Genomic DNA, 27,508 nt, shown 5'->3' with positions numbered 1-27,508 from the left:
TCAGTCTAAAAAAGAGAAGAGTGAGGGGGGATTTGATAGCAGCCTTCAACTACCTGAAGGGCGATTACAAAGAGGATGGAGAGAGGCTGTTCTCAGTAGTGTCAGATGACAGAACAAGGAGCAATGGTCTCAAGTTGAGGTAGGGGAGGTGTAGGTTGGATATTAGGAAAAACTATTTCCCCAGGAGAGCGGTGAAGCACTGGAATGCGTTACCTAAAGGTGGGGTGGAATCTCCATCCCTAGAGGTTTTTAAGTTTGACAAAGTCCTGGCTGGGATGATTTAGTTGGAGTTGATCCTGCTTTAGGCAGGGGACTGAACTTGATGACCTCCTGAGGTTTCTTCCAGCCCTAGGATTCCATGAACATCTGCATGCATGTTCCCCTGCTAACTGTGTCCATGTTCTTGGGAAAAGCTATGCGTCTTGTGCACACTTCCATGCGTCTTTCTCAGGGTCTGGCACTCACAGATTCATTGCTTGGAATTACCTTGCTGCTGTACTTGTAGGTCACATCTTTATTCCCTACCCACTCATTTTATGGTTGATTTTTTGGAGAAATTGCAAGAGGAGAATATATTAAACATAAAATATAATTACCAACTTTTAAAATGATTTGTGACTTCCTGATTGGCTGAAGGTTTGTACAATTGCTATATATTTGGTGCTTAACACTTGTAGTGTTTTTCTGATAGGATGTCAAAAGCTGTAAATATGGTGGCTAAACCAGTTTTCTTACTTCTCAGCAAACATAAAAATATGGCTTGAAAGGGGAGGAAATGGCGAGACGGCTTCTATTACAATTTGTTGCTTGAATGTTAATTTAATAACAAATCAGCCAGTTCAGTGCCTGGGGAAGGGGTGGGGAACCTTTGTTGGGTAGGAGGCAACTGACCTACAGAAAAATCAGTGCAGACAACATGCGAGAAGCAAGATAAATATGTAGGTGGGGGAGACAGGCTGTTGAAAATACAGGGCTTGGTCTTTGAGTCTTTTACTGTTTGACATTGGGTTAACTCGAATATTCCTTCATTTATTCTTAAATCATGGCACTCTGTTTATGCCTTCGGTGTGAGCTGGGTCCATTATGTACATTTATATGACTGAGGAAACAGTCTTTCTCTGGTGTGCTGAGGTGAGAAAGAACTCCACATCTGGCAGTGCGAGCCAGGCTCAGCCACAAAATGCTGTGCTAGTCCCCTCAGGTATTTCTAGCCCCTCACAAATTTTGCAGCAGCAGATCGCGTGAGTTTTTCTGCCGATAAATCCACAGAGTACCATGAAATTTGTGACAGGTTTGTGCCATTAATTCAAGAGTCAGAGCTGTATGTTCCCATTGAGAGGGAACTGCCCTTTTCTTCCCAGCAAACTGAATGCCCTTCCTGGCGGATTTATGGTGTCTGACTGAGTTTGTTTCCCAAAGATAAATATACTGCTATCATCGAAGCTGGCTCTCATTTTTATTTGTTTGCTGTTGGACTATAAGTCCAATAGTCTGACTACTTCAAGAGCAGACAATTGACTAAATGTTTTAGTAAATGGGATATATTGAATGACAGAGGTACTGCCACCTTCTGCAAATATGCAGAAAGGAAGCCAACTGCTGTAAAGCACATTGTAAGTTGGGCACAGCGGACGATTTGCAATAAAATAAATGGCCATGTGCTAGGGTAGACTCACTCTTCCGAAGGGGAACAGAGGATTCTGCTTCCAGCGGAGCAACTATTTTGTAGAGATTACTCCCCTTTCCCCCAGTGAATTCCCTGTTGTTGTTTTCTAAGCCCCCACCCATATAGCCCAAAATGGCGGGGGGCTTAAAAATGGGGGACTGGGAGAAGCTTGGGAGAGGGGGTGCCAAGAGGAAGGCTCTGACCAGGAGACTTACCCGTATGACTCCTGGCCAGCAGCTTTGCCGGTCTCTTAGGCAGGATCCCTGCCTGCTGGGCTATGCCAGGAGCCGTGTGCCTCTGTGAGCCTGAGGGTGGAGGGGGGTTCAAACCAGAAGCTCCTATTGGCCAGAAACCAGCCACTGGGGGTGTGCTGGGGGCAGGGGAGGGGCCTGGATCCATTCCCCCTTCTCCAGGGCTCACAACATCTCCAAGACAAACAGGGACCCCGTAGCTGCGTTTCCAAGTGCTATGCAGGGGCAAGGCAGGAACGTACCTGCCTGAGACTCCCCACTGCCTCCATGGGCTGGATTGAGGTTTTCCTGATTCTTGTTACCCAGAGTCTGCCCCTCTGTCTGCATTGCATCTCCCATCCTGGCATCTGAGTGCCCGATGGATGGGTCTGAAGCCTGCCAGGCAGGCGCACCAATGAAACAGCTTTGCCAAAGGGTTCAACTTGTGTTGTTCACCTGTGGCTTTCCTTTTCCACCTGCAAAGAAACTGTATCAGGATCAGCTGAACAGGGCAGCAAACGTTTTCCCTGGGCCGCGGTAGCAGTCCATAAACCTCCTGTCTGAAACCCTCGTGCAGAAGACGTTGAACCTTTGAATACCAGAACTGGACCTCTGGAGTTCATGAAGTCCAGTCCCTGGCCCTCACGGCAGGACAAAGCACCATCTACATCATCCCTGTCCGACATTTTTCCAGCCTGTTCTTTAATATCTCCCATGATGGAGATTCTACAACCTCCCCAGCCAATTCATTCCAGTGCCTACCCACCCTGACAGTTAAGAAGTTTTTCCTAATATCCAACCTAAACCTCCCTTGCTGCAGTTTAAGCCTATTGCTTCTTGTCCTAGCCTCAGAGGCCAAGGAGAACAATTTCTCTCCCTCCTCCTTGTAAAACCCTTTTAGGTACTTGAAAGCCACTATCCTGTTCCCTCTCAGCCTTCTCTTTTCCAAACTAAACAAACCCAGTTCTTTTAACCTTCTCTCATAGCTTATATTTTCTAGACCTCCAGTCATCTGAGTTGCTCTGCTCTGGACCCTCTCCACTTTCTCCACATCTTTCCTAAAAATATGGTGCTGAAAACTTAACACAGTGCTCTAGTTGTGAGCAAGAGCTCCTTCTGTGAGGGTTCCTCTGGACTCTTAGGAAGAGTTGTTTTAGTACAGTACTAACAAGCAGATGGCACCCCAAAATACCTTTTCCAAACCCTCTTTCCTTCTGAGTTGCCCTTTTGTGGGGAGTCCTGGGCTTGTGAACTGGAAGGGGTGGGAGCTTGGGTGGAAGAGGAGACGCAGGGGGCATGGCTTCCTGGAAAGAGGAGGAGCAGGGGGTGGGGCTTCCTGGAAAGAGGAGGAGCAGAGGGCAGGGGCTCATGAAAAGAGAAGCAGACGGGGACAGGCCATGGAGATGGTGGCCCTATACTCACTGTCTGTGCCCAGGCTTAGATTGCATCAGGAGAGGATGGTGCTGTAAGACCTGTAAAACACATGGTTTGCATATGCTCTGTCTATGACAGAACTGTGTAAATACCTTCCCTCTATGCCTCTTCCTAACAAATTTGCCATGTCCGGGGACACCACCTGGCTGGTGGAGAATCCCAGAGCGGTTGCAGGTCCCTCCCTACTCCTGCAGCTACCCACTACTTATGAACCTGAACGTTTCCATGTGAAGGTGCCAGGGGCTAATTCAGAGTCAAACCTGGGGATGATGCACACCATGCACACATCTTTAACTCCTGCTCATCACACGCAGGTGGACAGGTCACTGCAGAAGTGCATGGTTTCTTTTTCGGAGGGCACTTGTTTCTGATTGGCTGCAGAGTCCCAGGTGCTCTAGTGCAGATGGCATCTGGGATTCCTCCTGGGTGAGAGCAGAATGTCAGCACACACTTCGGAAGCTTTCAGAGCTTTGTTTGGGTTTAAAGAAGGTAAGGAGCATTGCCCAGGAGAAGGAGAAAGACCTCTGAAGTTGTTTAGTCCAGCTTCCTCCCTGGCTGATGCAGGGTCATTCGCTACCATTCTGGTTACTTTGTTCAGCCTAGACTTAGCTGAATTAACTAGAAGGGCTTCTGTATGTTCATTGCAAACTCTGTGTGCCGGGCACCACCCCAGGGCTTTTCTCCACTACTGGGAGATGGACGCTGCAGCAGTCGTTCCATCAAGAGGCAATTTAGCAAGTCTAGGAAAGACCAGTGTTCCCGCTAACTATTTCCACGGTGCTATGCGCACAAAGGCTTGTGCAGACATGCACCTCCAGTAGTAACACATGTTCCTAGCTGTGGGCACTTTAGGTGATCTGCTAATTAGTCAGGTGGCATTTGCATCTCTCCTGCATGGCTGCCTGAGCATTCAGCTAGCAGGTAACACTGGCAAAGACCTGCTGTCTTCACCACAGATCACTCTCCTGCTGACTCGGGTACTCCGCCAGAATGAGAAGCGTAAGGTAAGACACTAGTCAGTCAACCTGAGCTACGTCGACTGCAACTGCATTGTTCACATAACTGCAGTTGCTTAACCTAGGGTGACTTAACCCCCCCTACTGCAGGCCTACCCTAAGCCTCTGACGGGGGGATGCTGGGACTGGACGGATCAAAATGTAGTTGACCTGTTCTGGTCACTCCCTCTGGGACGTCTGGCATTCACTGCTGTCAAGAGACAGGGCACTGGGGTAAGTGGGCCTTAGCCCCGATTCAGTGTGACTGTTCTTGTGTTTGTGTCATGTTACTTTAGGTTCCATATTGGCAGGACAGGCATGCAATTATTTCTTGTTATTTAACCTAAATTATTTTGCTCAATCTCATCCCATTGCTCTAGTCATGTTCTCTAGTACCACCCAAAAGTTCTCCAGTTTCTCATTTCTCCCCAAAGTCTTCTGTGGCATTATTGTTCCCCCCCGCTTTTTTTTCCAATTCTCACTCAATGATTGTATTTTCAATTATTTCTTCTCAATATTTATTAGCTTGCATTTTTCTAGGCTGACTGCTCACCTGTTCAATTTCTCTAGGTCCCATTACATTACTTCTCAGTCCTCACTCATGTTTGCAAAAATGTCACTGTTTGGTGAAAGGTTTAATTAGTGTGCTGATCCTTCTATTAAATCATTAATAAAAATGTTAAATAGAACGGACATAAAGTCCTGTGGCACCACACCCTCTCAGTCAGGTTTGGCTTTGGGCAGTTTTTGGTGTTTCAGAGAACTGGCAGTCCTCTAAAGATGATACCTAGTTCTCCAGAATCTCAGCTTTCCTTTCTGAAAATGGATGCTAGCTGATATGATTGGTATGTAATCTTTGCAAACATGGCAGAAGGGCAGCCCAGAGCCTGTATGCGTGGAGACTTGAGCATTGTCTATACCACAAAATTAAGTTGATATAAGCCATCATCTGTCAAACTAGCTGGGCATGTGCCTGCACTTAAATTTATCTACAATTGATGTAAATGACCTGCTACAGCAAGGCAGTATTTATTTATTTAGCATTTAGATATTTGCCAAGCCACGTAATAGCATTCTTGGCGGCCTAGTGGAGACCTTGGAGCCCATTACATGTTGAACCTCTCCAGTCCGCACTCTCTCTTTCAGGAAAATCTATAATCCGGCATGATTTTAGTTAGCTGAACAGCCACTTATCAGAGGCATGGCCACATTTCCCACAGTCCCCTAAAATTTGTTTACAACCACCAGTTGTGGCTCTCAGTGTTCTGTGCTGTTTTTGGGCTCATATTTACCCCTAAATATCTTCTAAGAGCCCAGTAAGCAATGGAGGTGTTGGTAATGCTGCTAGACAATATAGACCTCCCGTGGTCCAGCAAATTCTCTTGTTTGGGACTCGTCAGGTCCCAAGAGCGCTGGACTAGAGAGGACCAACCTGTAGAGACAACAAGTTAAACTTATCTCCTGGATGACTCTACAGAAGTGAGTGAAGAAGTTACAGCAGAAACAATTTTTCTGCTGCTTCTGGGGTGTTAGGAATAACACTGAGAAATTGTTGAAAAATGTTTTTGCAAAATGCTTCAAGATTGTCTCCATTTTCTGTGGCTTCGGGCCTCTGGGAGATTGGGTTTAGGCAAAATTATATTCTGTATTTCCAGTGTGAAAACAATTTCTGTTGTAAACAAAACCACTTCCTCTAAATGTTTCCTAGTTGTTTGCATCCTGACAACTGTATGGTCACTGAAGGAGCACAGAATGTTGTTCCTACTAGTCCCAGGCTGATATGTCACAAGATATTTGGGGGCTATCTGTAGGGATAGTATGCATGGAGCTTTAGAAATATCTCTGAAAGTATAGTAGAGTTGCTTAATGCAATGGTTCTGTATTTTTTTGCTCACGCAATGAAGCAGTAGTTTGTATGAGCTTTCAAATACACAGTCTCTCTACTACCATCAACTGGAAAGCTCGATCTGCGCCCAGAGCCTTTTAGAGCTGCCTGTCTGAAAAGCCAGTGAGAGCTCCCAAGCTGCCTGGAAGAGAGGAAGGTTGAGTTTCAGATCTCCATCTATTAAAATTCAGGTTTTTCTAAGATGAATCCAGCATCTCTCTAACATGCACCTGGGAAACAGTCTGAGAGCAGTAGCCATGTTAATCTGTAGCTTCACAAAGGTCAAGTGTCCTATAGCACTTTAAAGACTAACACATTTATTTATTATGTAATAAACTTAGTGGGTCTTACCCACAAAAGCTCATTACCTAATAAATAAATTTGTTAGTCTTTCAGGTGCTACAGGACTGCTTGTTTTTTGCAATGCACTTGGGAGGTTTCTTGGCTCTTTGGAAACTTCTAGGACTCGTGGCTTTCTGTATTTTACATGTCCACTGCTAGGACAATTTCAATGTCTGTGCGGAAGCAGAGAAAAGAAAAAAGCCAAGGTCACTCATTGACCTCCTGGTGGCCACTGAAGTGACACATGTGTGATTCAGATTGGCAGCTTTTTCAAGTGGGAGCCGTGCCTTTCCTTTGTTTCAACACACTGGCAACTGGCAATGAACAATAAAAATGCCGCTACACCTACTTCTGACTAACATTGCAGGCCGGAGACCTGAGCAGATTACAAGCTTGAAATATTTCAGGACATCCCCCCATGCTCTCACCCAATTTCCTTTGGCAAAGTGACCACACCTTGAATGGGAAGGAGGTGGAGTTGTGTTTTCATAGTGTAAGGCCGACAGACATGGTCATTGGCAGAAGGGAAAGAACTTGTAACCTTGGGAGCCAGAGCCAGGTGCTCTAACACATGATCTAAAAACCAGCTGCCTCTCAACTAAGGCTACAGAGCAGAAACTTCACTCTCCCATCAGTGGTCTCAGTGCATCTGGGGTTAAAATAGTGTGTCTTAGAGTCAGGGTTTTGGATATGTGCATTTAGCTGCACTTCAAACGACAACAAAACACAGGCATCTTAAGCTATGTCTAGACTGTAGAGATATTATATTGCAAAATAGCTACTCCGCATCTATGAGACGCACCTGTTGTTTCAAAATAGTTTTTGAAATAACGGGCGTGCTATTTTGGCATCCCCATACACCTTGGTGCAGGAGGAGTAAGGGCTGCCTCAAAATAGTACATTATTTTAACATTTGACGCTGTGTACACAGCACCAAATGCCAAAACAGCCTATTTTGAAATAAACTCAAAATAGGATACACAATTTGCATAGTGTAGTTTGCAGATCTTATTTTGAGTTTAGAGTGCAGTGCAGCCGTCGCCTTAGAGCGTCCATACTGACCTGCCTTGAGCCTGAGGGTACACCTGTGTCTACTGGTGATGTGAGAAATTGAACTATCAGGGGCTGACAGTCAACCCCATACTCCTCAATCTCACGAGGACTGAGAGAGGTTGATGGGAGAGTTTCTTCCGTTGACCTCCCTTAGTGAGGATGGCCACATAAGTCAATGGTAGATACATTGCTTCCAGCTACACAATTGCTGTAGCTGGAATTGCATATCTACAATCAACTTTAAGGTCTAGCATAGACCTGACCTGAATAATTCTAATGAGAGCAGCTCGTTTGTAGGGGCCACCTAAGGAAATGACTCAGCAGCCTGAGCCCATGGCTGGGCTAGGATTGGTAGGCTGAAGAATGGGTGTTTCTCAGGCAGTGTCTCATTTTGACTGACTTGTCCGTCTTTTTTTTTTTTTTTTTTTTTTTTTTTTGGTTAATCAAGCTGAACTTTCTCCCATCAACAGGTTCTAGATGTGAATCAATCCCATGATGCAACATGTCTCCCCAGCACCAGCTCTGACAATGATGGCCACACAGAGCGTGCCCCCTCCCCCTTACCAAGACAGCCAGCAGGTGAGTGTGCTGCAGAGCTCACATCCAACACCATCCAACACCACCCATGTGGATGCATTGGAGAGAGTCCAGTGGAGGGCAACCAAAATGGTTCAGGGGCTGGAGCGCATGACCTACAAGGACAGGCTGAGAGATTTGGGCTTGTCTAGCCTGCAGAAGGGAAGAGGGAGGGGTGATTTGACAGCAGCCTTCAACTTCCTGAAAGTGGGGGTTGAAAGTGGCTGGTGAGAGGCTGTTTTCAGTAGCGACATATGGCAGAACAAGGAGCAAAGGTCTCATGTTACAGAGTGGGAGGTGGAGGTTGGATATTAGGAAAAACTATTTCCCCAGGGGGTGATGAAGCAGTATAATGCGTTACCTAGAGAGATGGTGGCATCTCCATCCATAGAGGTATTTATGTCCTGGCTTGACAAAGCCTGGCTGGGATGATTTCGTTGGGATTGGCCCTGCTTTGGGCAGGGAGCTGGACTCGATAACCTCCTGAGGTCCCTTCCAGTCCTAGGATTCTATGACTCTTCAAGCATTCAGCAAGCAGCGAGGCTTGGGCCAGGAGGAGAGTTTGGAGAGTTGCAGAAGAACATCGGGAGTCTTAGCATTAAAGACAAAAATTCCTCAACTCCGTATTGCTGCCAAGTGCAAAGCAAAATTGATTCCGGCAAGAAATGGAAGGATCTCATGGTGTCATTTAGAACCAAATGCAGATGAAATTGCAGTGCACTACTGGTTTTGTTTGCACCCTAACCAAATATGTTCCCAAACACCAAGCTCATATTCTAGGGGCAGGTTTCCAAAGGGGCCCAAAAACGCACATAGGCATCTCTAGGGATTTGCAGATACACCTAAATAAGCTGGGAACATTGACTCCCATTGACTGTGAGGTAAGCTGACCTACTCATATATGACTTTATAAACCTCACTAGACACCTAGATTCATCTTTGGAGCCCTTGATAATCTGTGCTGACCTAACTTTGGAATACCAAGTTTGAATGTGCTACCTTGGGATCTTATGTGCCAGCACCCAGAAAACATGTCTGGGAGACAGTCAGTGGTATTTAGAGTCCTAATTGTTAAAATCCCTTTTGGAAATACTATTTAAGCTCCTAAATCACTTAGGCATGGGGTGATGCTGAGCACAGGAACGTCTAAATTCCTTTACAAATCTGAGCCTTACATCCTACAGGCCAGCTGAGAGGGGACCCTGCAATTCAAGTGGCCTAGAGCCCCGTCCCTTTAAATCACCACTGAGCCCTGGCTGGCATTGCTAAAGGCAGGGTGGGGGAGCATGCTCTGGGTGTGCTGAGGTCTGGCTGAGGCTCCGCCCCTTTTGCCTGAGGCCCTGCCCCTTCCAGGAGCCCAGCAAGTCCATCAGTTCCCCTGCTTACACATTTTCAGAAGCTTTGCCCAATGCTCTGTGTGTGTGTGTGTAAAGAGGATGCACAGAAAATGACTAGTTTCACAATATCGTTACAGTAAATACCATAAATGTGAGCATTGAAGAAGTGGATTTTACCCATGAAAACTCATTACCTAATGAATAAATGTGTTAGTATTTAAGGTGCTACAGGACTGCTTGCTATGTGTGGTTTCGCAGTGTGCATGATCTGAAAGAACTAGCCCCAAGATCATCTGAAACAAAGTCACAAATGCTGTGGCCTGGGTGTTGGTCCAATCACTTGGTGACTTTTTAAAATTGTTACTTTGGCACCTCATAGGTTTAAGAAAGGAAGGCTGAGTGGTGAATACGTACCTGTCCCCAGGCAGACCTGAACCTGGGACCTCTGGTGCTTAGTGGAGGCACCTCTCCAGTTTGAGCTGAAAGCCAGCTGGTGCTCAGCTAAGGCTGCAGAGGAAACTCATTCTTTCTCTCTGTAAGTGGCTAGGTGCCACTCCATGGGACAATGACTCACACCTAGGAGGCATGTGGGTTACCCCTGCACAAACTGAGGCGGTGCATCCACAGGCCAGCAGAAAACAAGAATATGAATGGGCCACACAGGGTTCACCCACTCAGCTTTATTATAGCCTGATGTTCCTAGGAACCACATCTGATGGAGTACCAGGGGACACGGAAAGGGAAGGGTTTAATTTTTGCAACCTCCCTGAGAAGGCAAGAGAAGTCATTCTTCGGCTCTACTCTGCACTGATTTGGCCACAACAAGAGTATTGTGTCCAGTTCTGGGCCCCACATTTTAGGAAGGATGTGGAGAAATTGGAGAAGGTCCAGAGAAAAGCAACAAGAATGATTTAAGGTCTAGAGAACATGAGCTGTAAGGGAAAACTGAAAGACTTGGGCTTGTTTAGTTTAGAAAAGGGGAAACTGAGAGAGGCCATGAAAGTGGATTTCAAGTACCTAAAAGAATGTCACAAGGAGGAGGGAGAAAAATTGTTCTCCTAGGCCTCAGGGGAGAGGGAGCAATGGGCTTAAACTGCAGCAAGGGAGGTTTTGGTTGGACATTAGGAAAAACTCCCTGTCAGGGTGATTAAACACTGGAATAAATTGCCTAGGAAGGTTGTGGTTTCTCCATCACTGGAGATATTTAAGAGCAGGTTAGATGAACATCTGTCAGAGTGGTCTAGACAGTGCTTGGTCCTGCCATAAGGGCAGGTGACTGGACTCAATGACCTCTCGAGGTCCCTTCCAGTTCTAGTGTTCTATGATTCTAATCCTGGATATTAGCTCTCTGCCTCTGAGGGGTTACTTCAAGCCCTGCTGTTGATTCCCTCAGTTTCACTCACCCAAAAGTCGCAGGAGACAAACACTTGTGTCTTATGTGCTCAGTATCAAACAACCAACACAGCTCTTATTTTGCATATCAGGTATCCAATGCTGGCAGCAAATTCTTCATTATAAGGCTACAAAGTTCATTTTTAAAAAAATCTCCTAGCGCATGAACTGCATAAATGTGGAGAATGACTAAGCGTGAGCAAACTGCAATCCACTCAATGTGAAAATCATCAAATAAATTATTTGCTGTGAAATATTTGCTCAGTCTCACTGGTAATGAACTGAGACTCTTTAGTTCAAGCCAGGAAGAGAGCATTAAAAAGTCCATTCCAATATTTACTGATCAGGAGCAAGATCAATGTTCCTTAACCTTTTTGGTGTGTCTACACAGAAAAGTTGTTTCAGATTAACACCCACTTAGCAGGGGTGTGGCCAAGTTTCCCACAATCTCATAAAATTTGTTTCCAGCCCCTAGTCCTGGTTCTCAGTGTTCAGTAATTTACTGTAGCTGTAATTTACCCTTAAATGTCTTCTAAGAGAGCAGTAAGCTGTGGAAGTGTTGGTAATGTGTTGCTTTGGCAAATTTTCCAATTCAGTGCTGGTCAGGTCCCGAGGCTATCAGACTAGAAAGGCTCAACCCGTAGAAGGGTTCAGGCTTCTGGTAAAGTCCCTCTATAGGTTCACCTTCAGAATTAAGGCCAGCCAAGGGTTGGGTTCAAGATTCACGGCACAGGGATCATGCCATCCCTCATGATAGCTAGCCTGGATTTCATGTGCCAAACCAAAGAGCAGCTAGTTTTCCTCTAACCCCATGACTCCAATGTTTTGCAGAAAAGCAGATTTCTAGGGTGTGAAAGTGCCCTGAATGAAATAGTTAAGGGTTTTCATTCAGTTCTGCATACTTCACCCATCACCGCCCCATCAGATTCATAGCACAACTTAGAATCATAGAATCCTAGGGCTGGAAGGGACCTCAGGAGGTCATCAAGTCCACCTCCCTGCCCAAAGCAGGACCAGCCACGAATAAATCATCGCAGCCAGGACTTTGTCAAGCCAGGACTTTAAAACCTCTGGGGATGGAGATTCCACCACCTCTCTAGGTAACTCATTATACTGCTTCATCACCTCCTGGGGAAATAGTTTTTCCTAACGTCCAACTTACACCTCCCACTCTGTAACTTGAGACCAATGCTCCTCGTTCTGCCATCTGTCAGTACAAAGGAGTACAGGAGCCGACTCCATGCTCTCCATGCTCCTTAGAAACCCCCTTCAGGAAGCTGAAGACTGCTACCAAATCCCCCCTCACTCTTCTCTCTTCTGCAAACTAAATAAACCCAAATCTTCAGCCTCTCCTTGTAGGTTATGTATTCTAGCCCCTAATCACTTTGGTTACCTTCCACTGGACCTTCTCCAACACACCCCCATCCTTCTATACTTGTACGTTAACAAGGTACAAATGTACACCTTTTAACTGCATCGGGCTTGGGGAAGAAACCATAAAAAGTATAAACAAATTGGCAACTTACTTAAGGGAACAAATACTTTCCGTACAATGCTTCAAAAAGAACAGACCTGTCTCCTCTCTCCTCTCTCCAAGCATGCTCACAATTTAGTTGTTACAAAGGGTGTCTGCCAAATCACCCCAAGCTGTTAAACATGGAGTTTGGGGACTTTATTTAGAGGTGGTTGCTGAGAAATACCAGAGGTGCTTGACAAGCTAGGCTGGGCTCTTCAGGCCAAACCACCTAAAAGGAGCTGCACTTGTGGCGCTGTTAATGTATTGGCTGAAAAGAGCAGCGTTCCCATCCCTGGTGGGGCTAGGCTAGGCTCAGAGCTTTGTGTTCAAAGCCAGATTGGGAGAGTCTGAGGAATTTCACCAGCTGTTCTAGCAAGATTTAGCCCAGGTGTCTCCTGACAGCAGCTATCCTACCGGGATACTGTGCTTGCAGTTGGAGGCAGAGAACAGGCCCCTTTGTGCACCAGAGCTAACCTGGATCCAACTTTGGCTTGGAAGTGAAGGTTGGGTTCTGACCCATCAGCATTTAGGTGTTTTACTTCTTTCTTAAGCCACTTGTGACGTGGCTGGGAATCGGTCATATCAAAACTGCTGTAATCAATGAAGCAGATGAGAACCACAGAGGCAGTTCAGTTCCTGGAAGACTGGTAGATGTCCTTCATTTTCTCTACAACGATGTCACTCTTGTTATCTCAGGAGCTCACTGCAAGGCATAACAATGAGGGTGCATGAGAGGAGTATGTATTCCAACCACCACTGTGTTGCATACTGCTCTTCATGCGACCTTAACATGCACCAGGGGTGTGTCTATACTTTCTGGGTGATCGACCTGGTCTGGGTTGATGTTCGGGGGTTTGATTTCATGTGACTAGTGGAGACGTGCGAAATCAAACTGTCAGGGCTTAACAGTCGGCCCCTGTACTCTTCATTCTTGCAAGTAGTGAGGGATGTCAACCAGAGAGTTTCTCCTGTCAACTTCCCTCTGTAAGGACAGCCAGGTAACTTGGTCCTACATAGGTTGATTTCAGCTACTTAGTTGTCATAGCTGGGACTGTGTATTTAGGGTTGACTTCCAGGTCTAGTGTAGACCTAGCCTAGGTAACTTTTTTTGCATGGCAGCTAGGTCTACCTAGTCAGCTGTTATGCAATGTGATGTGCTTTAGTGTTCACAAACTCCAGTGCACATTGTCGCGCCTTTGTAGACAAGCCCTCTCTCACCAGTCAGAGGGAGCAGAATGCATCAAGCTAAGGTATTCAGTGAATTTAGGGCTAGTTTTCAAACAGCTCCAAAACACTGTTGTCTCTCCGCAGCAGAAGTTGGTCTGAAAACAACAGGACTTCACCCACTGTATTCCTCTCATATTCCAGCTGCATGTTTTTTATTCTTGGACGTTTGTAGTCAACTTAATTTCTTCTCGGGCAAGTTAATTGCCTCTCTCGCAGGCTTTGGTCACCTGGCAAAAGCTGAACACCTTTTCTGCAATAAGTGTTTTGTCCGTATTGGAAACAAAGTTATCGCTTGGCTTACTGTACTGTTTGGTTCATTCCCCTCTCCCACCTTGCTCCCTCACATGTTCTCTTAAATTTCAGGCAGGTGCTGTGAGGGGCAGGGCTCAGAGCAGGGAGTTTGTGGGAAGAGGGTGTTTGCAATGTGAGAGTGCCTGTAAAAAATGTAAGTTTGGGGTGGAGTGCGGGGGGCTCAGGGCCACCAACGGAACACAGTTTGAGAACAGTCTCTGCTTGTCCAGCACAGTAGAATGTGTGAAGCTGGGCCAGCAGTCTGCTGCGGGTATTGGCAAATAGAATGTCACTGCCCTCCTGGAGCAAGAGAGGAGCTCAGAACCACAGGGACTACTCCTGGGATGGTGTACTTTATGCCCTAGCCCTTGTTCAGGTCTTTGGGAGTTCACAGTAAGAGCTGAGTTGAGTTCTGTGAGACTCTGGTGCATAGTGGTTAGTGCAGGGCCAAGAGCCAGGAATTATGGGTTCTGTGTCTGATGACTAACCCTGCACCCTTGGCCACATCTCTGCAAAGCTATTTCCTCTTCTGCCAACGGGGAGATGGAGATCCTTCTTGTCAGGCTAGAAGTGTGGGGCAGCAGAGACAGGGGATGGAGACGGCAGATACCATGTGGCTGTCTCTTCCAAACAAGCCCATCTGTGATCTTCCATGAGCTCTTTTGCACAGACAAATACAACAGGTCAGGTAAGCAAAGGCCTAAGTTCTCAGGTTCTATGGTGTGCTTAGGGCATGAACAGAATGCTTCTCTGCCCATTAGTTAAGGGTAGCAGCTTTAAACTGGAGGAGTTCCTTTCCTGGAAGCCGAACAGATTTAGGATTAAATGTTTATTGGGTCTGAGTTACTGGACTTCCTCCAAAAAAAAAAAAAGCAGTCCTGTAGCACTTTAAAGACTAACAATTTGATTTATGAGGTAAGGAGCTTTTGTGGGTAAGACCCACTTCATCAGATCTGAGCAGAAATAAGAATCCAAGGTTTATGTAGAAATAGGGGGAGAAGAGGGGAGGGGACATCTGTCATTAGCAGGACCTGTGGAAGTGGTACATTAAGTAGGATGGGTACCATTCCTGCAAATATCAAAGGTGGGGAAATTGCCCTTCTAATGCATAAGATAATTGAGATCTCTGTTAAACTTCAGTTGAAATGTGTCAAACTTGCAAATTAATTCCATTTCTGACATCTCACTTTGTAATCCAGTGGTACAATCCTTTTGTAACAGGACAGCCACTTTAAGGTCCATGATAGAAGCGGGTCTCAACCTATTTTTATAAAGTACCTCTTTTTAAAAAAAACTTAAAAGTACTCCCAGACTTCCCTCATGAACCCCTGAGAGTGATCATACTGCCAGTTGAGAAACATGGTCCTAAAATAATCTGCAGTCTTGAAACAGGTGCCATTCAACCTTTCCGGATGACTGTCCCCTTTGCAGGAATCAGACTTCTTTTGCATACCCCCAAGTTACACTGCACTTAAAAACTGCTTGCTTACAAAAAGATGCAAAAATCTCCCAGAAAACTAGTACGGAAAATTTGCTGACTTCCTTCCATCTTGCTATCAAATCAAAGAATTGGAATAGAAACATTGTATTCACATTTCAGCATCAGGCATACAAAGCAGTAGAAACAAGTTGTTGTCTGAATGACTTTGACTGTACTGACTTTACTCGTGTTTTTATATAACCTGTTGTAAAAGTAGGCAAATATCTAGACGAATTGATGTACTCCCTGGTAGACCTTGGTGTACCCCCAAGGGTACACATAACTCTAGTTGAGAAACACTGCATTATTGTATATTCTGGGCGGTTAAAGTGTTCCCCTACAGGATTATATGTATCCCACATATGCTAGAAATGAGAGGTGATTCCCCCCTCCCTGTTCTTCCTCTCTCTTCCCTGCTGTATAAACCCAGGCTTCTTATTTTTGCTCCATATCTGAAGAAGTGGGTCTTACCCGTGAGAACTCATGACCTATTAAATCTGTTAGTCTGTAAGGTGCTACAGGATTCCTTGTTATTTGTGCAGCTACAGCCAAACACAGCTACCCCTCTGGAATTCCTCCATAATGGCTGTAGTCAGCAGCTGTGAGATGGGAGGGCTGGAGGGATTAGTTGATAGCTGCAGGAGAGCTACAAAAACATTACAAAAGACGGTAGATGGGAGGGGGGTTAGTTAAGTGTGAAGAGCCTAATTTAATTCACATTATACTGTGGATTAACAAATCACAGCTGCTGAAAGGGGCTTTCATGGCTAGTCCAGCTGCCACAGGCTCTCGTGTCCCAGGAGAAGCTGATCTCTGCTTCCCCACTGGCCTGTGTGTGCCAAGCTGTGCTGGATCATTTCAGCCACGGAGCTGAAGGCTCTAACCTCACATTAATGGCAGTGTCTGTGTTCAGCAGGGAGCACATCGGGTTGTTCAGAAGTGTGATGCCCAGGAAGAACTTGATTTTCCTTGGTGTGAAGAACTCTACTGTAAATGACTTGCTCAGTTGGTGGAAAAATAGGAACAGCCCTTTTGCCTTTTTGCTCAGCAGTCAAAAAAGCAAACAGGATCTTAGGAATTGTTAAAAAAGAGATTGAGAATAAGACAGAGACTCTCTTACTGGCTCTCTCGATATAAACCTATGGTAAGCCCACATCTTGAACACTGCGAAAAGGTGTGGTCACTTCATCTCCAAAAAGATACAGTGGTATTGGCAAAGGCTCAGAAAAAGGCAGCAGAAATGATGAGGGGTTTGGAACAGGTGCCATACGAAGAGAGATTAAAAACTCTGGGACTTCTCAGCTTAGAAAAGAGGAGACTAAGGCGAGATATGAGAGAGGTCTATAAAATCATGACAGGTGTGGAGAAAGCAAATAAGGAAAATTTATTTACTTGTTTCCATAAAATAGCAACTTGGAGTCACCACGTGAAATCAATGGGCAGCAGATTTAAAACTACCAAAAGGAAGTTTTTCTTCACATAGCACACCATCGGCCTGGGGAACTCCTGGCCAGGGGATGTTGTGAAGAGCGGGAATTCAGGAGGGTTCACAAAAGAACTAGATAAATTCATGGTGGACAGCCCCATCAGTGGCTGTTAGCCAGGATGGGTAGGAATGGTGTCCCTGGCCTCTGTTTGTCAGAGGCTGGAAATGGATGACAGGAGACGGATCACTTGATGATCGCCTGCGCTGTTCACTTCATCTGGGGCATCTGGCACTGGCCAATGCTGGAAGACAGGACCCTGGGCTAGATGGACCCTTGGCCTGACCCAGTCTGGCTGCTGTTATGTTCTAGAACAGGTTTGTTTACCTCAAGCATGCTTTGACAATGTGCTTTGTTCCTCAGCTGGCTCTGGCCACAGGCCTACTGTGCACTGTGATACTTGGAGCCACCCTATGAGTTCTACTGATGAGAAGCACAGTGTGTACTGTGACTCAGAGAACACTCACATCTATGTGTCCATGCACACACAGGTGAATATGTACACATCTGTGTCTACAGAAGCATGCTATGGTGTGTGCATGTTTGTGTGAGAATTGTCCTAGGTGCAGTCCTCTCCTTTCATTGCATCGTTATGACGTGTCATAAACGGACGAGCGGTCTGACAGCCCCTTCCCTGAAGAGTCTGCTGTTACAGAGCCCACTTAGTAACAGATAGAAGAAGGGAGTGGACATCAAAAGTGAGAATGAGTGCAAGGGTGACCAAGCTGGGTGACGTATATTGAAGGGAATTAAATTCACATAACAATTATGTGGCACGTGCTGCTGGTGATGGTGGAGGTGGATGCACAGGCTTAGGGTGAGTGTGAACAGCTCCCTGAATCTCTGGATTGTTGTGCAGAGCTGTGGCGGTACGGCAGTCCTGTGACACAAGCTCAAGAACCCAATGGACTCTAGAAAAGGTGTTTATTGGCTACAAGATGAATGGGAGGGAACCTTAAAGGTGTGATGCACAGCTGAAGCAGAGCTCAGGAAGGACGAGAAATATGTGCCCTGTTAGCTAGGCTGTACTGACATCCAACAGGGAAATTATTTAAAACCATAGAACACCAGGGCTGGTAGGGACCTCAGGAGGTCATCGAGTCCAGCCCCCTGCCTAAAGCAGGACCAACCCCAACTAAATCATCCCAGCCAGGGCTTTGTCAAGCTGGGACTTAAAAACCTCTGCGGATGGAGATTCCACCTCCTCTCTAGGCAACGCATTCCAGTGCTTCACCTCCCACCTATCACTGCAACTCACTGCAAATTGTTTCACTCTAAATCTAGGACGTGACGATGGTTTTGACAGAGGAAGAGAGAGAGAAAGTTTTAAATGTAAATTGAAAGGTGTCTCATTTGCTGATACAGGTTGAACCTCTCTAGTCCGGCACTCTCTTGTCCAGCAACGTTCATAATCCAGCATGATTTCAGTTAGCCAGATGACCACTTAGCGCGGGTGTGGCCAGGTTTCTCGTGGTCCCGTAAAATTTGTTTACAGCCACCAGTCCTGACTCTCAGTGTTCTGTGCTGTTATTTTAGCTGTAATTTACTCCTACATGTCTTCTGAGAGCCCAGTAAGCAGGGGAAGTGCTGGTCATGCCGCCCGACAGCACTGACCCCCTGTGTGGTGTGGCAAATCCTCTTGTCAAGCACCAGTCCGGTCCAGAGGGTGTTGTACAAGAGAGGTTCAGCCTGGAGGGGGAATTAGAACACACTAGCTGTCGGATACTGTCTCTTTACTTGCTTGCTGCGCGGTGGGGCTGTGCACTGGTTTGCTAGTGGCATTTTGCCAGAGAAGTGACTGTTCAGAGGCAGGTGACGAGTTGTCTGATGAATAGTCGTAGCATCCCCCTGCCTCTCATTTGCCCACGAGCGTAGTGTGAAGGGGGAACATTTTTGGTACCTGCTGTGAAGTGGGGGGGAGTGGTCCTTCAAACCGCAGAGGGAGTGTAACTTAGCACGCTTTTGGCCAATCCGTCTCTGGAGACTGGTACTGCTCGAGACTGCACTTAAAAGCCTTTTGTTTGTTGCATACCCAAGGCACCTGCTGTGTGACAGAGGTAGCTCTCACCCCTGTGATTTTCCTGTCATTTCCACTAGCTCCGAGACTGTGCTCCATGGAAAGAGAATGCTTTTCTGTAACAAAAAATTCAGACTCAAAAGCCAAGCCTTGCTGAGCAGTGCTGCATTTCATGAGACTTGCATATTTAAACATTAAACATCTCTCCTTGGACTAATTAGTGGTTAATTGCTTTGGATGATGTATTTGCAGTACACAGGCCTGGAGGGAAGACCATAGCTTCAGAATCTGGCATCGGTAGTCACTTTCTGGTGGCATTCATCAGCCACCCCACCCCCACGACAGAATTATTTTATTTACAACATGTAGCAAAGCTTCCTCCTGTTTTGAATTCAGAGCTCGACAGGAAATCTGTGACATGTGAACAGTAGCCAGAATGGGTGCCTCCTCCCATCGGGCATCTCCCTTTTCATCTTCCTCCCATCAGGGTCTGTCATGGTTTCTGGTGGGTGGTTGAGATCATATGGAAAGTGCCCCTTGCAGCCATGTCTACTGGAACTACATGGGAATGTCATTCATGTTGCCATCTCCATGATCGGCTGGTTTCAGTATATTCCCTGAGGCCCAGTGTGCTTTCTTTGGCGCCGTGTGTTAGAACCATAGAATTGTAGGACACTAGAACTGGAAGGGACCTCAGGAGGTCAGCGAGTCCAGTCCCCTGCCCTCACGGCAGAACCCAGCACCGTCTAGACCATCCCTGATAGATGTCTGTCTAACCTGCTTTTTTTAAATATCTCCAGTGACAAGAGCCACAAATGCAGGGCTGTGGCCCTTGTGGTGACATGGGAGACCCAGGGTCCCACAGAAACAACTGAACATGTCCTGGTAGTACAAGAGTCCCTCTTTCTATGCCACACCTATCTACTGCTTTTCTACGCCACATTCTGGGGACTCCTTTGGGAGAAGTGTGCCACATTCTCCTCGGTCTCCTGGAGGTTTGCCCAGCTTGAGATGTGAATTGGACTGGACTGGACTGCCTACCAGCAAAGCTACTTCCGTCAGCTCCAGCTGACCTGTTGGCCTCAGTGTGAGGGAAAGGGGCAAGCAAGCTAATTTTTTGTAGCACAGATACAATTAAGTCGGAGACTGTCAGGGTGGTTAAACACTGGAATAAAAGGCTGAGGGAGGTTGTGAAATCTCCATCACTAGAGTTATTTAAGAGCAGGTTAGGCAGACACCTGTCAGGGATGGTCTAGGTGGTGCTTGGTCCTGTTGTGAGGGCAGGGGACTCGACTCAGTGGCTTCCTGAGGTTCTAGTGTGCTATGGTTCTAGGATTCTCTAATGATTCTCAGCTTAGACTTTCTCACCTCCAGGACTAAGAACTGTACTCAGTGGTGCAGCAGAAGTCTCAGAAAGAACTGGGCAAATTGGCATTTTGATGCCTCTGACCCCCATGGTCGTGATGCCCATCCCAGTGGCCCTGATCCCCCACCCCATAGGCTCCTCATATTCTCCTCCCCCAATCTCTGCCCCTCCCGCCTGTGCCCCAGCCCCCACTCTCCTACCCCCTGCCTCTCCCTCCTGTGCCCTTACCGCTGCCCCTCTCCTACCCCACTCCAATATAACAATAGCCTTCTTGCCTACAAAGGTGCACTCTTCACTTCTATGCAGCCTCATGCTGATGCCTCAGCACAGCCCAGGTGGGCAGGGGTCTGAGTGTAGGGAGACCCAGGGCTGTGCACTGTGGGGAGCGGAGAGGAACTCTTTCCAGTCCAGATTTGTTATTTTAAATATATATGTATATATAATCAACTAGAAGTTAGGTAGGGGGCAGGACTTGGATTCCTTCTGGGCACCCCAAAAATTATATAAACCTGCTGCCCCTGCAACTGGGCAGGATGCAGCAGAAAAGGACCTGGGGATTACAGTGGATGAGAGGCTGACTATGAGTCAACAGTGTGCCCTTGTAGCCATGAAGGCTAACAGCATATTGGGTTGCATTAGAAGGGGCATTTCCAGCAGATCTAGAGAAGTTATTATTCCCCTCTATTCAGCACTGGTGAGGCCACATCTTGAGTATTGCATCCAGTTCTAGGTCACACAGTACAGAAACGATGTGGATGCATTGGAGAGTCCGGGGAGAGCAACCAAAATGATTCGGGGTCTGGAGCACATGACGTATGAGGAGAGGCTGAGGGATTTAAGCTATTTAGTTTACAGAACAGAAGAGTGAGAGACCATTTGATAGCAGCCTTCAGCTTCCTGAATGGGGGCTCTAAAGAGGATGGAGAGAGACTGTTCTCAGTGGTGATAGATGGCAAAACAAGGAGCAATGGTCTCAAGTTGCGGTGTGGGAGATCTAGGTTGGATATTAGGAAAATTTGTTTTCCCAGGCGGATGGTGAAGCACTGGAATGCGTTACCTAGAGAGGTGGTAGAATCTCCTTCCATAGAGGTTTTTAAATCCCAGCTTGACAAAGTCCTGACTGGGATGATTTAGTTGGAGTTGATCCTGCTTTGGGCAGGGGGCTGGACTTGATGACCTCCTGAGGTCTCTTCCAGACCTAGGATTCTATGATTCTAGAGATCAGAACACTGCTCAGAGCAATCCCAAGAGGGAGTGATATTGCGGGATACCTCCTGCAGGCCAGTTCTGGTGACATAACTAGCATAGTGTCTACAACCCTAAAGCTACAGCACTCCAACTTTGCTGCAGAAAGCTTTATATATGTCACTGAGGTAGGTTTATTTTGTTGGCCAAGCAGGCGCATATTGACTGCGGAAAAGCATTGGAACACATATACCTCTTCTGTCTTGTCGACAAAAGCTGCCTTTTGGCTCAGTGGGGATGGAGGGGAACACGCTAGCAAGTAACACCACGTCTTCCTTTTCCTTTTATGCAATAACCCAATGACTGACCCTTGTGTTCAGCCTACCCTCTAGCCATCCCTGTGAAATGTATGTGTGATAAACCACTGAAAGGCCTCTCTGTGTATGCACCTCCCTCCTCCAAAGCAGCTTACACAGGGAGGCAGAACAGCAAGGAGAAAAGATGCATTAAAGAAAGGTCATGTCTCTTCTTTGGTAGCTTAGCATTCATATCTTTTCTGCAAGCTGTGATGCTGCTTGACAGGTCCTTTCAAAGACAACAGAGTTGACTGTCAGAAAGAGTGAATTTCCTGAAAAACAGAAGAGGCAAAGGGGAAAAAAAACTGCCTTTGAGAATAGAGCAACTGCTTTAATAATCTTCTGGTTCTGCTAAAGGCAAGTAATATTAAGCATAATCTATTCAAATGCACAGGAGAAGATGTCTTTTGAAATTAGGAATCTGCATAAAAAAATTCAGGGTCCCATGTATTTTTCATAATAAATTTTAAAAAAATATTCAAGTGAAGGTCTTTCACTGCAACTTTATTTTCTAAGTTTGGGGAAATAAAGTTATGAAAAAAGGAAGCTTCTTTTAAAAAAATATTCTATTGTTTCTTTCTGAGGATGAAGCACAATGAGCAAAATTCTGCTCTCCTTCACCCAGATGATGATTTTTCTCAGTGGAAATTATCCCTGTCCTGTGTCTCTCTGTTTTCTGTTAATTTCTGCACGGTCAAGAAAGAACAAACTTCACTTTACTGGAAAGTGAGAGCAAATTTCAGTTTTTGAAAAAATTCATCCTGTGTCAGGATGAAAGGCCAAAACCTCTATTTTATGCAAAATTGAAATCCTGCACGCTTTTGTGGTGTTTCTAAAACAAAAAGTAGGTTGATCTAGCGCAGCTAACTAAAATGGATATGATGCTTGTCAGTCTCACTGCTACTCGCCACTTCATAGCAGCAGTGAAACTAACAAATTAGCCAGGCTCCGGTGAAAACCACTGCAGCTATTTAGTGGTGGACAGCAGTGCAACTGACAAGAATGACATAAATTTCATTCAGCACTTGGCGAGATCTCTAGGGTCCCTGGAAGGAGCTTTTAGGCCCAGGAGCATTGGCTCCCAAGCTCCAAGGCTCCTGGCTCACTCCAGGCTGATACGGCTTCCTCGGCTCTGAGCCCCGCTACTGAAGGTAAACTTTCAGGCAGAGGGAGCCTGGAAGCCTTGGGAATCCAGCTGCACTAGATGTCACTTTTGGGACTGTGGAGGAATCAGGAGCCTGGGAGCTTGGGAACTAGTGCTCCAAAAGCTGATTAAATACCAGGCCAGGTGGGTGGCCAGACTGACCAGCTCCTGGGACTCTGGTGGCTAGGGGAGGCCTGTGTATCCTTATCCCGCTTAAAATTGAGCTGACCTCCAGTTACCAAGGTTATGGGGTCCTCATACCCTGCAATGGCTTCTTGGACCCCCAACTCTTAAAAAAGGTCTTTCTCCAGCCATGTGTCTCTTTTACCTCCAGAGTGGACATGGCCCCTGCTGATCTGCCACTTCTAGGCAGTTTGGGCACCCCTCCATTACTCAGAATCAATCATCGGGGGGTTGATTTTGTGTGCCTAGTGGGGCCGCATGCAATCCAACTGTCTGGGGTTGACAGTCAACCACTGTATGCCTCAATCTTGCAAGGACTAAGGGAGGTCAACAGGAGAGTTCCTCCCATTGACTTCCCTCTGTTAGGATGCCCAGGTAAGTCGATTGTAGATAAGTCAATAGCTGGAATTGTGTATCTGCAGTTGACTGTAAGGTCGTGTGTAGACCTGACCTAAGCAAAACCTTTCCCTCCCGCAAGGAAAGGAGCAAAGGGCAAACACCAGCTTCCTCCACCCCTACCCCTTGGTTGCAAAGTAGCACTCCTGGAGAGGAATTCAAGAGAGACTCTTGTTTCTCGTCCTCAACAGCCTCTGTGGCTTTGCCTTCCCTTGCTTGGATTTTAGCACAAATTTTCTCCTTGCTGCTAACAACCCTTGGGATGTGTTCAGCCACATCAAAAATATCATCAAGAAGTCCTGTGGCACCTTATAGACTAACAGATATTTTGGAGCATAAGCTTTCGTGAGCAAAGACCCGCTTCATCAGATGCATGAGTGGGGAGATTTTCCTCTGATGAAGCGTGTCGATGCCCGCGAAAGCTTATGCTCCAAAATATCTGTTAGTCTATAAGGTGCCACGGGACTTCTTGTTGTTTTTGAACATACAGGCTAACTCGGCTACCTCTCTGATACTTATAAAAAAGTCATTTCCCAAAATAAAATTCAGTGACATAGCAGCAGCAGTTAGACCATGCTGCTTCTGTGCAGCTAGTACTGTACCTTAGCTAGAAGGACCAGGATCCTGTCTCCACACCTCACACTGCACCAAGCAACCAATTCTAATTCTGCTGTTTTCCCAAGAAGAATATTCTCATCATTAATCAGGTCTCTCCTGACCACAGGAATTTCTGCACCGTTATCCCTCCACTCTCTGCCACTAATTCTGATTGCGTGCAGATGCTCACTGATTGGCTGGCAATAGCCATCTTTACCAATCTTGTGTGGTAAGTGGTGATTGCCTGGGTGCCATGGGGTTCTGGGAAGCAGCATTTCCGTGAGTCACCTGCTGCTTTTTCCCAACCAGCAGTGGGCATTTGCTCCTCAGGTGCTCATTGGGATTATGGAGATCCATAGGGGGTTCACAAATAATATCTGTGATGCCCAAACTGCGGCTCTTCAACACAAATGTGAAGAGTGTGCTCTTGGATGGATGCAAGACCTGGCATACTAAAATGTCTACAAATCACAAGCAACTGACATTCATAAACAGGTGCCTGAGGTACATCCTTCACATCAAATGGCAAGACGTGGTCACAAATGAGGAGCTTTGCAACAGAGCAGGACAAGAACAACGTGACGTTCAAATCAAGAGAAGAAAGTGGGGATGGCTAGACCACGCTCTCAGAAAACCATCCTACAGCATAGTCCATCAAGCTCTCACATGGAACCTGCAAGGAAAACACAAAAGAGGAAGATGTCAGACAACGTGGAGAAGATCTACTGAGATAGAAGAACAACAACGGGGATACTCCTGGGGTCAACTAGAAGTTTTGTCTTGAGACAGAGTGTAGTGGAGGAGACTTGTAGATGACCTATGGCCCACTCGGAGTACTAGGGTTTAAGTCAAGTAAATCATCTTTTGGGCTCCTCTGTCTATACAGGAGACTTGGGATGAGTAACAAGGAAGTGAACTTGGGGAGAATAACTAGCCTCCTATTCACCATCTTTCTTCCCTGAGACAAAGAAGGGCCTTGTGTCCCACCAGGCTTAACCCCTCATTTACCTCTTCCAGGTGCTTGTGATTGCCTGTGATCAGCATAGCAAGCAAAAGATTTTACTGATTCCACCTATTGTGAATGAATACCTGTAAAGGGTTAAACCCAGACAGAGTGCATTCTCTGTGGGAAGCCGCCAGGTAAGCCAATTGAAGAAGAGAGGGATCATTTGAATTAAAGCAGTGGCCTGCCGAGATAGGTCTTTGTCTGTGGCTGGAGCAGGGAGAGACCAGTATGACTGATGTTAAACAGGCTTAATAGATCCAGTCAGTATCCTGGTCACATCATAATCGGCACATAGATTTGTAAATAGACAGGAAATGTTTAGTTATACATGATCAGGTTATTTATTTATTTTTTTATTTGGTGTGGGACATTCTCGGCTGTCTGATGTATTTCCCCTGTACTCTGTAACTTCTAACCCGGATCCCAGGGAGGTAAAAACTAAAAACAACAAAACACACCAACTTATAATTTTTTTCCAAAAAATGCAGATTCAGTATGATCAAAGATTTAGTGAATTTGTTTCAGATTTGCCAATTTCTTTTGGAACTTTTGTTTAGTTTTTGACCCAAGCAAGCAAAACATTTCATTTCAGCATTTTCAAAATGAAGCATTTTGATTCTAAATAACTTTTTGGTTTGAATTTTAGTTCCCTTGAAGTTTTTAAATAATCAACACAAGCACTTTATTTTTAGACTGGTAGTGACAACGTTTCAGCATTTTTGGTTTGTCAAAAATCTTTAAAAATTGTGAAAATCTTTAAAACTAATAAAAATTATTTTTCAGTCCAACTAGTAGAAAGAAAAGTCACTTAGCTCTGATAAAGGACTCAGGGGGCTGCACTTCTAGCAACCAATGCCTCTACTCAAAGGCTCCATGTACAAAGGATGAACTACCCTGTGAGGTTGATGATATTAATGAACTAGTGCATCAAAGACCACATAACACATCAGTTCATTCCTGGACAGTAATGGGCAAAGTTCTGAGGGATGAACACTAGGCATGGCCCCAGCAAATCGATTGCAACAGTGGAAAGCCGGCAAAGAAATCAATAGTATAAAAAAGCCCCAGTGCTTCCCAGTGTAAGCATGGTGCCCATGTTGTGCAGGGGAATCAGTCACCTCAGATGTTTTATTGCTTTCTATCCACACAGCTGCTGCGGAGCGGGAGCTGCTTTGCTGCCCTTTTCTATAAACCTCCCCATACAAGTACACACTGAGGTTTTCAAAGCCAGCCTGCATGTTTTGGATGACCAGGAACTACCTTTCTCTCCAGGTTGGGCTTTATGGTTCAAATGCCACAGACCCTCAATTTACATCCCAGGTAGGCAAGTACTGAGTCTGCATACAGCTGCCTGTCCTGATGAACTTGGGAAGAGTCAAACATGAGCAGCATTGAAGCCGTCCTCATTCACCAACAACTTCTCTGGACTGGTCACATGGTTCAGACATCTGATCAGCGCCTCCCACAACAGATTCTGTTTCTCGAGTTGGAGGAAGGACGGAGGAGCGTGGGGGCCAGCAGAAACGATGTAAGGATGTGCTGAAGGTGCACATGAAAAAGTGCAGCATCAGTGTCGATACTTGGGAGAACTTTGCCCAGGACCGTCCCCAGTGGACAGCGGTAATCTGTGAGGGGTTGATGCAGTTTGAGAGGTCCCAGTGCAGTCCAGATGAGGAGAGGTGAAGAACAAGAAAAGAGCAGCAAAAACTGCCCTGGGCCCCTCCAACAGCTACCAATGCCTGCCCCTTCTGTGATAAGATCTGCGGCTCCGAAATCGGGCTGGTCAGCCATCAATGGACTCACAAATAGGAGGATGACATGAAGACGTCCTACTCATTATCGAGTGACTGCCAGGAGAGGAGAGAGAGAGAGAGAGAGATGGCTTTGGCTACCATTTCCCCAATTTCTGCCATCTGCAGACTTTGCTAGGGTGACTTTGTTTTCTGCCAGGTCACTGCTCTAACGTAGCAAAGTCCGAGAACGAGTCCCTGCAGGACTCCTTCATGATGCCTCCCCTTTTACAGCATTTTGAGGCCCATCACTGATCAATTTTTAATCCGTGTAGGATGCGCCATATTGATTTTTGAATCCTTCATCTTTACCAAGTCAAACTCCGTACTGAATGAACACTCTCTTGCCTTTATCAATCAAATTCATAAATCACGTTAACTTGACAAGATCTATTTCCAAAAACCCAATGTTGATTAGCATTAATTATATTATCATCTTTTAATTCTTTATTAATCAAATCTCTTAAAAGCTGTTCCATGATTTTTCTTTGGATCAATGTCAGACTGACAGGGCTATAATTGCCTAGGTCATCCCATTTACCTTTTAAAGATTAGTCCAT

General features: G+C 46.0%; 1 protein-coding gene and 1 long non-coding RNA gene across 11 annotated transcripts in view; one reads left to right on the top strand and one right to left on the bottom strand.

Annotated features, from left to right (window-relative positions):
* Positions 1-12,523, bottom strand: part of LOC142001613 (uncharacterized) — a 39,053-nt gene extending 26,530 nt beyond the window's left edge. Inside the window, exon 1 of the long non-coding RNA XR_012642533.1 lies at positions 12,437-12,523. This is a non-coding gene — a long non-coding RNA (uncharacterized LOC142001613). The remainder of the gene's footprint in view (positions 1-12,436) is intronic.
* PKNOX2 (PBX/knotted 1 homeobox 2) overlaps positions 1-27,508 on the top strand; it is a 279,747-nt gene that overhangs the window by 157,086 nt on the left and 95,153 nt on the right. For 9 of the 10 annotated variants that reach the window (XM_074977023.1, XM_074977020.1, XM_074977022.1 and 6 more), the window contains one exon: positions 8,076-8,184. The exons of the other annotated variant lie outside the window; for it this stretch is intronic. In XM_074977023.1, coding sequence (XP_074833124.1) covers positions 8,098-8,184 — 87 coding nt within the window. In that variant the 5' untranslated portion in view covers positions 8,076-8,097. Of the gene's footprint in view, positions 1-8,075; positions 8,185-27,508 lie in introns of those variants that run through there. 10 annotated transcript variants of the gene reach the window in all.

The sequence above is a fragment of the Carettochelys insculpta genome, chromosome 25 (genome assembly GCF_033958435.1).
Source record: "Carettochelys insculpta isolate YL-2023 chromosome 25, ASM3395843v1, whole genome shotgun sequence".
NCBI classification, from domain to species: domain Eukaryota; kingdom Metazoa; phylum Chordata; order Testudines; family Carettochelyidae; genus Carettochelys; species Carettochelys insculpta.
This window is presented reverse-complemented; position numbering and strand designations above follow the sequence as displayed.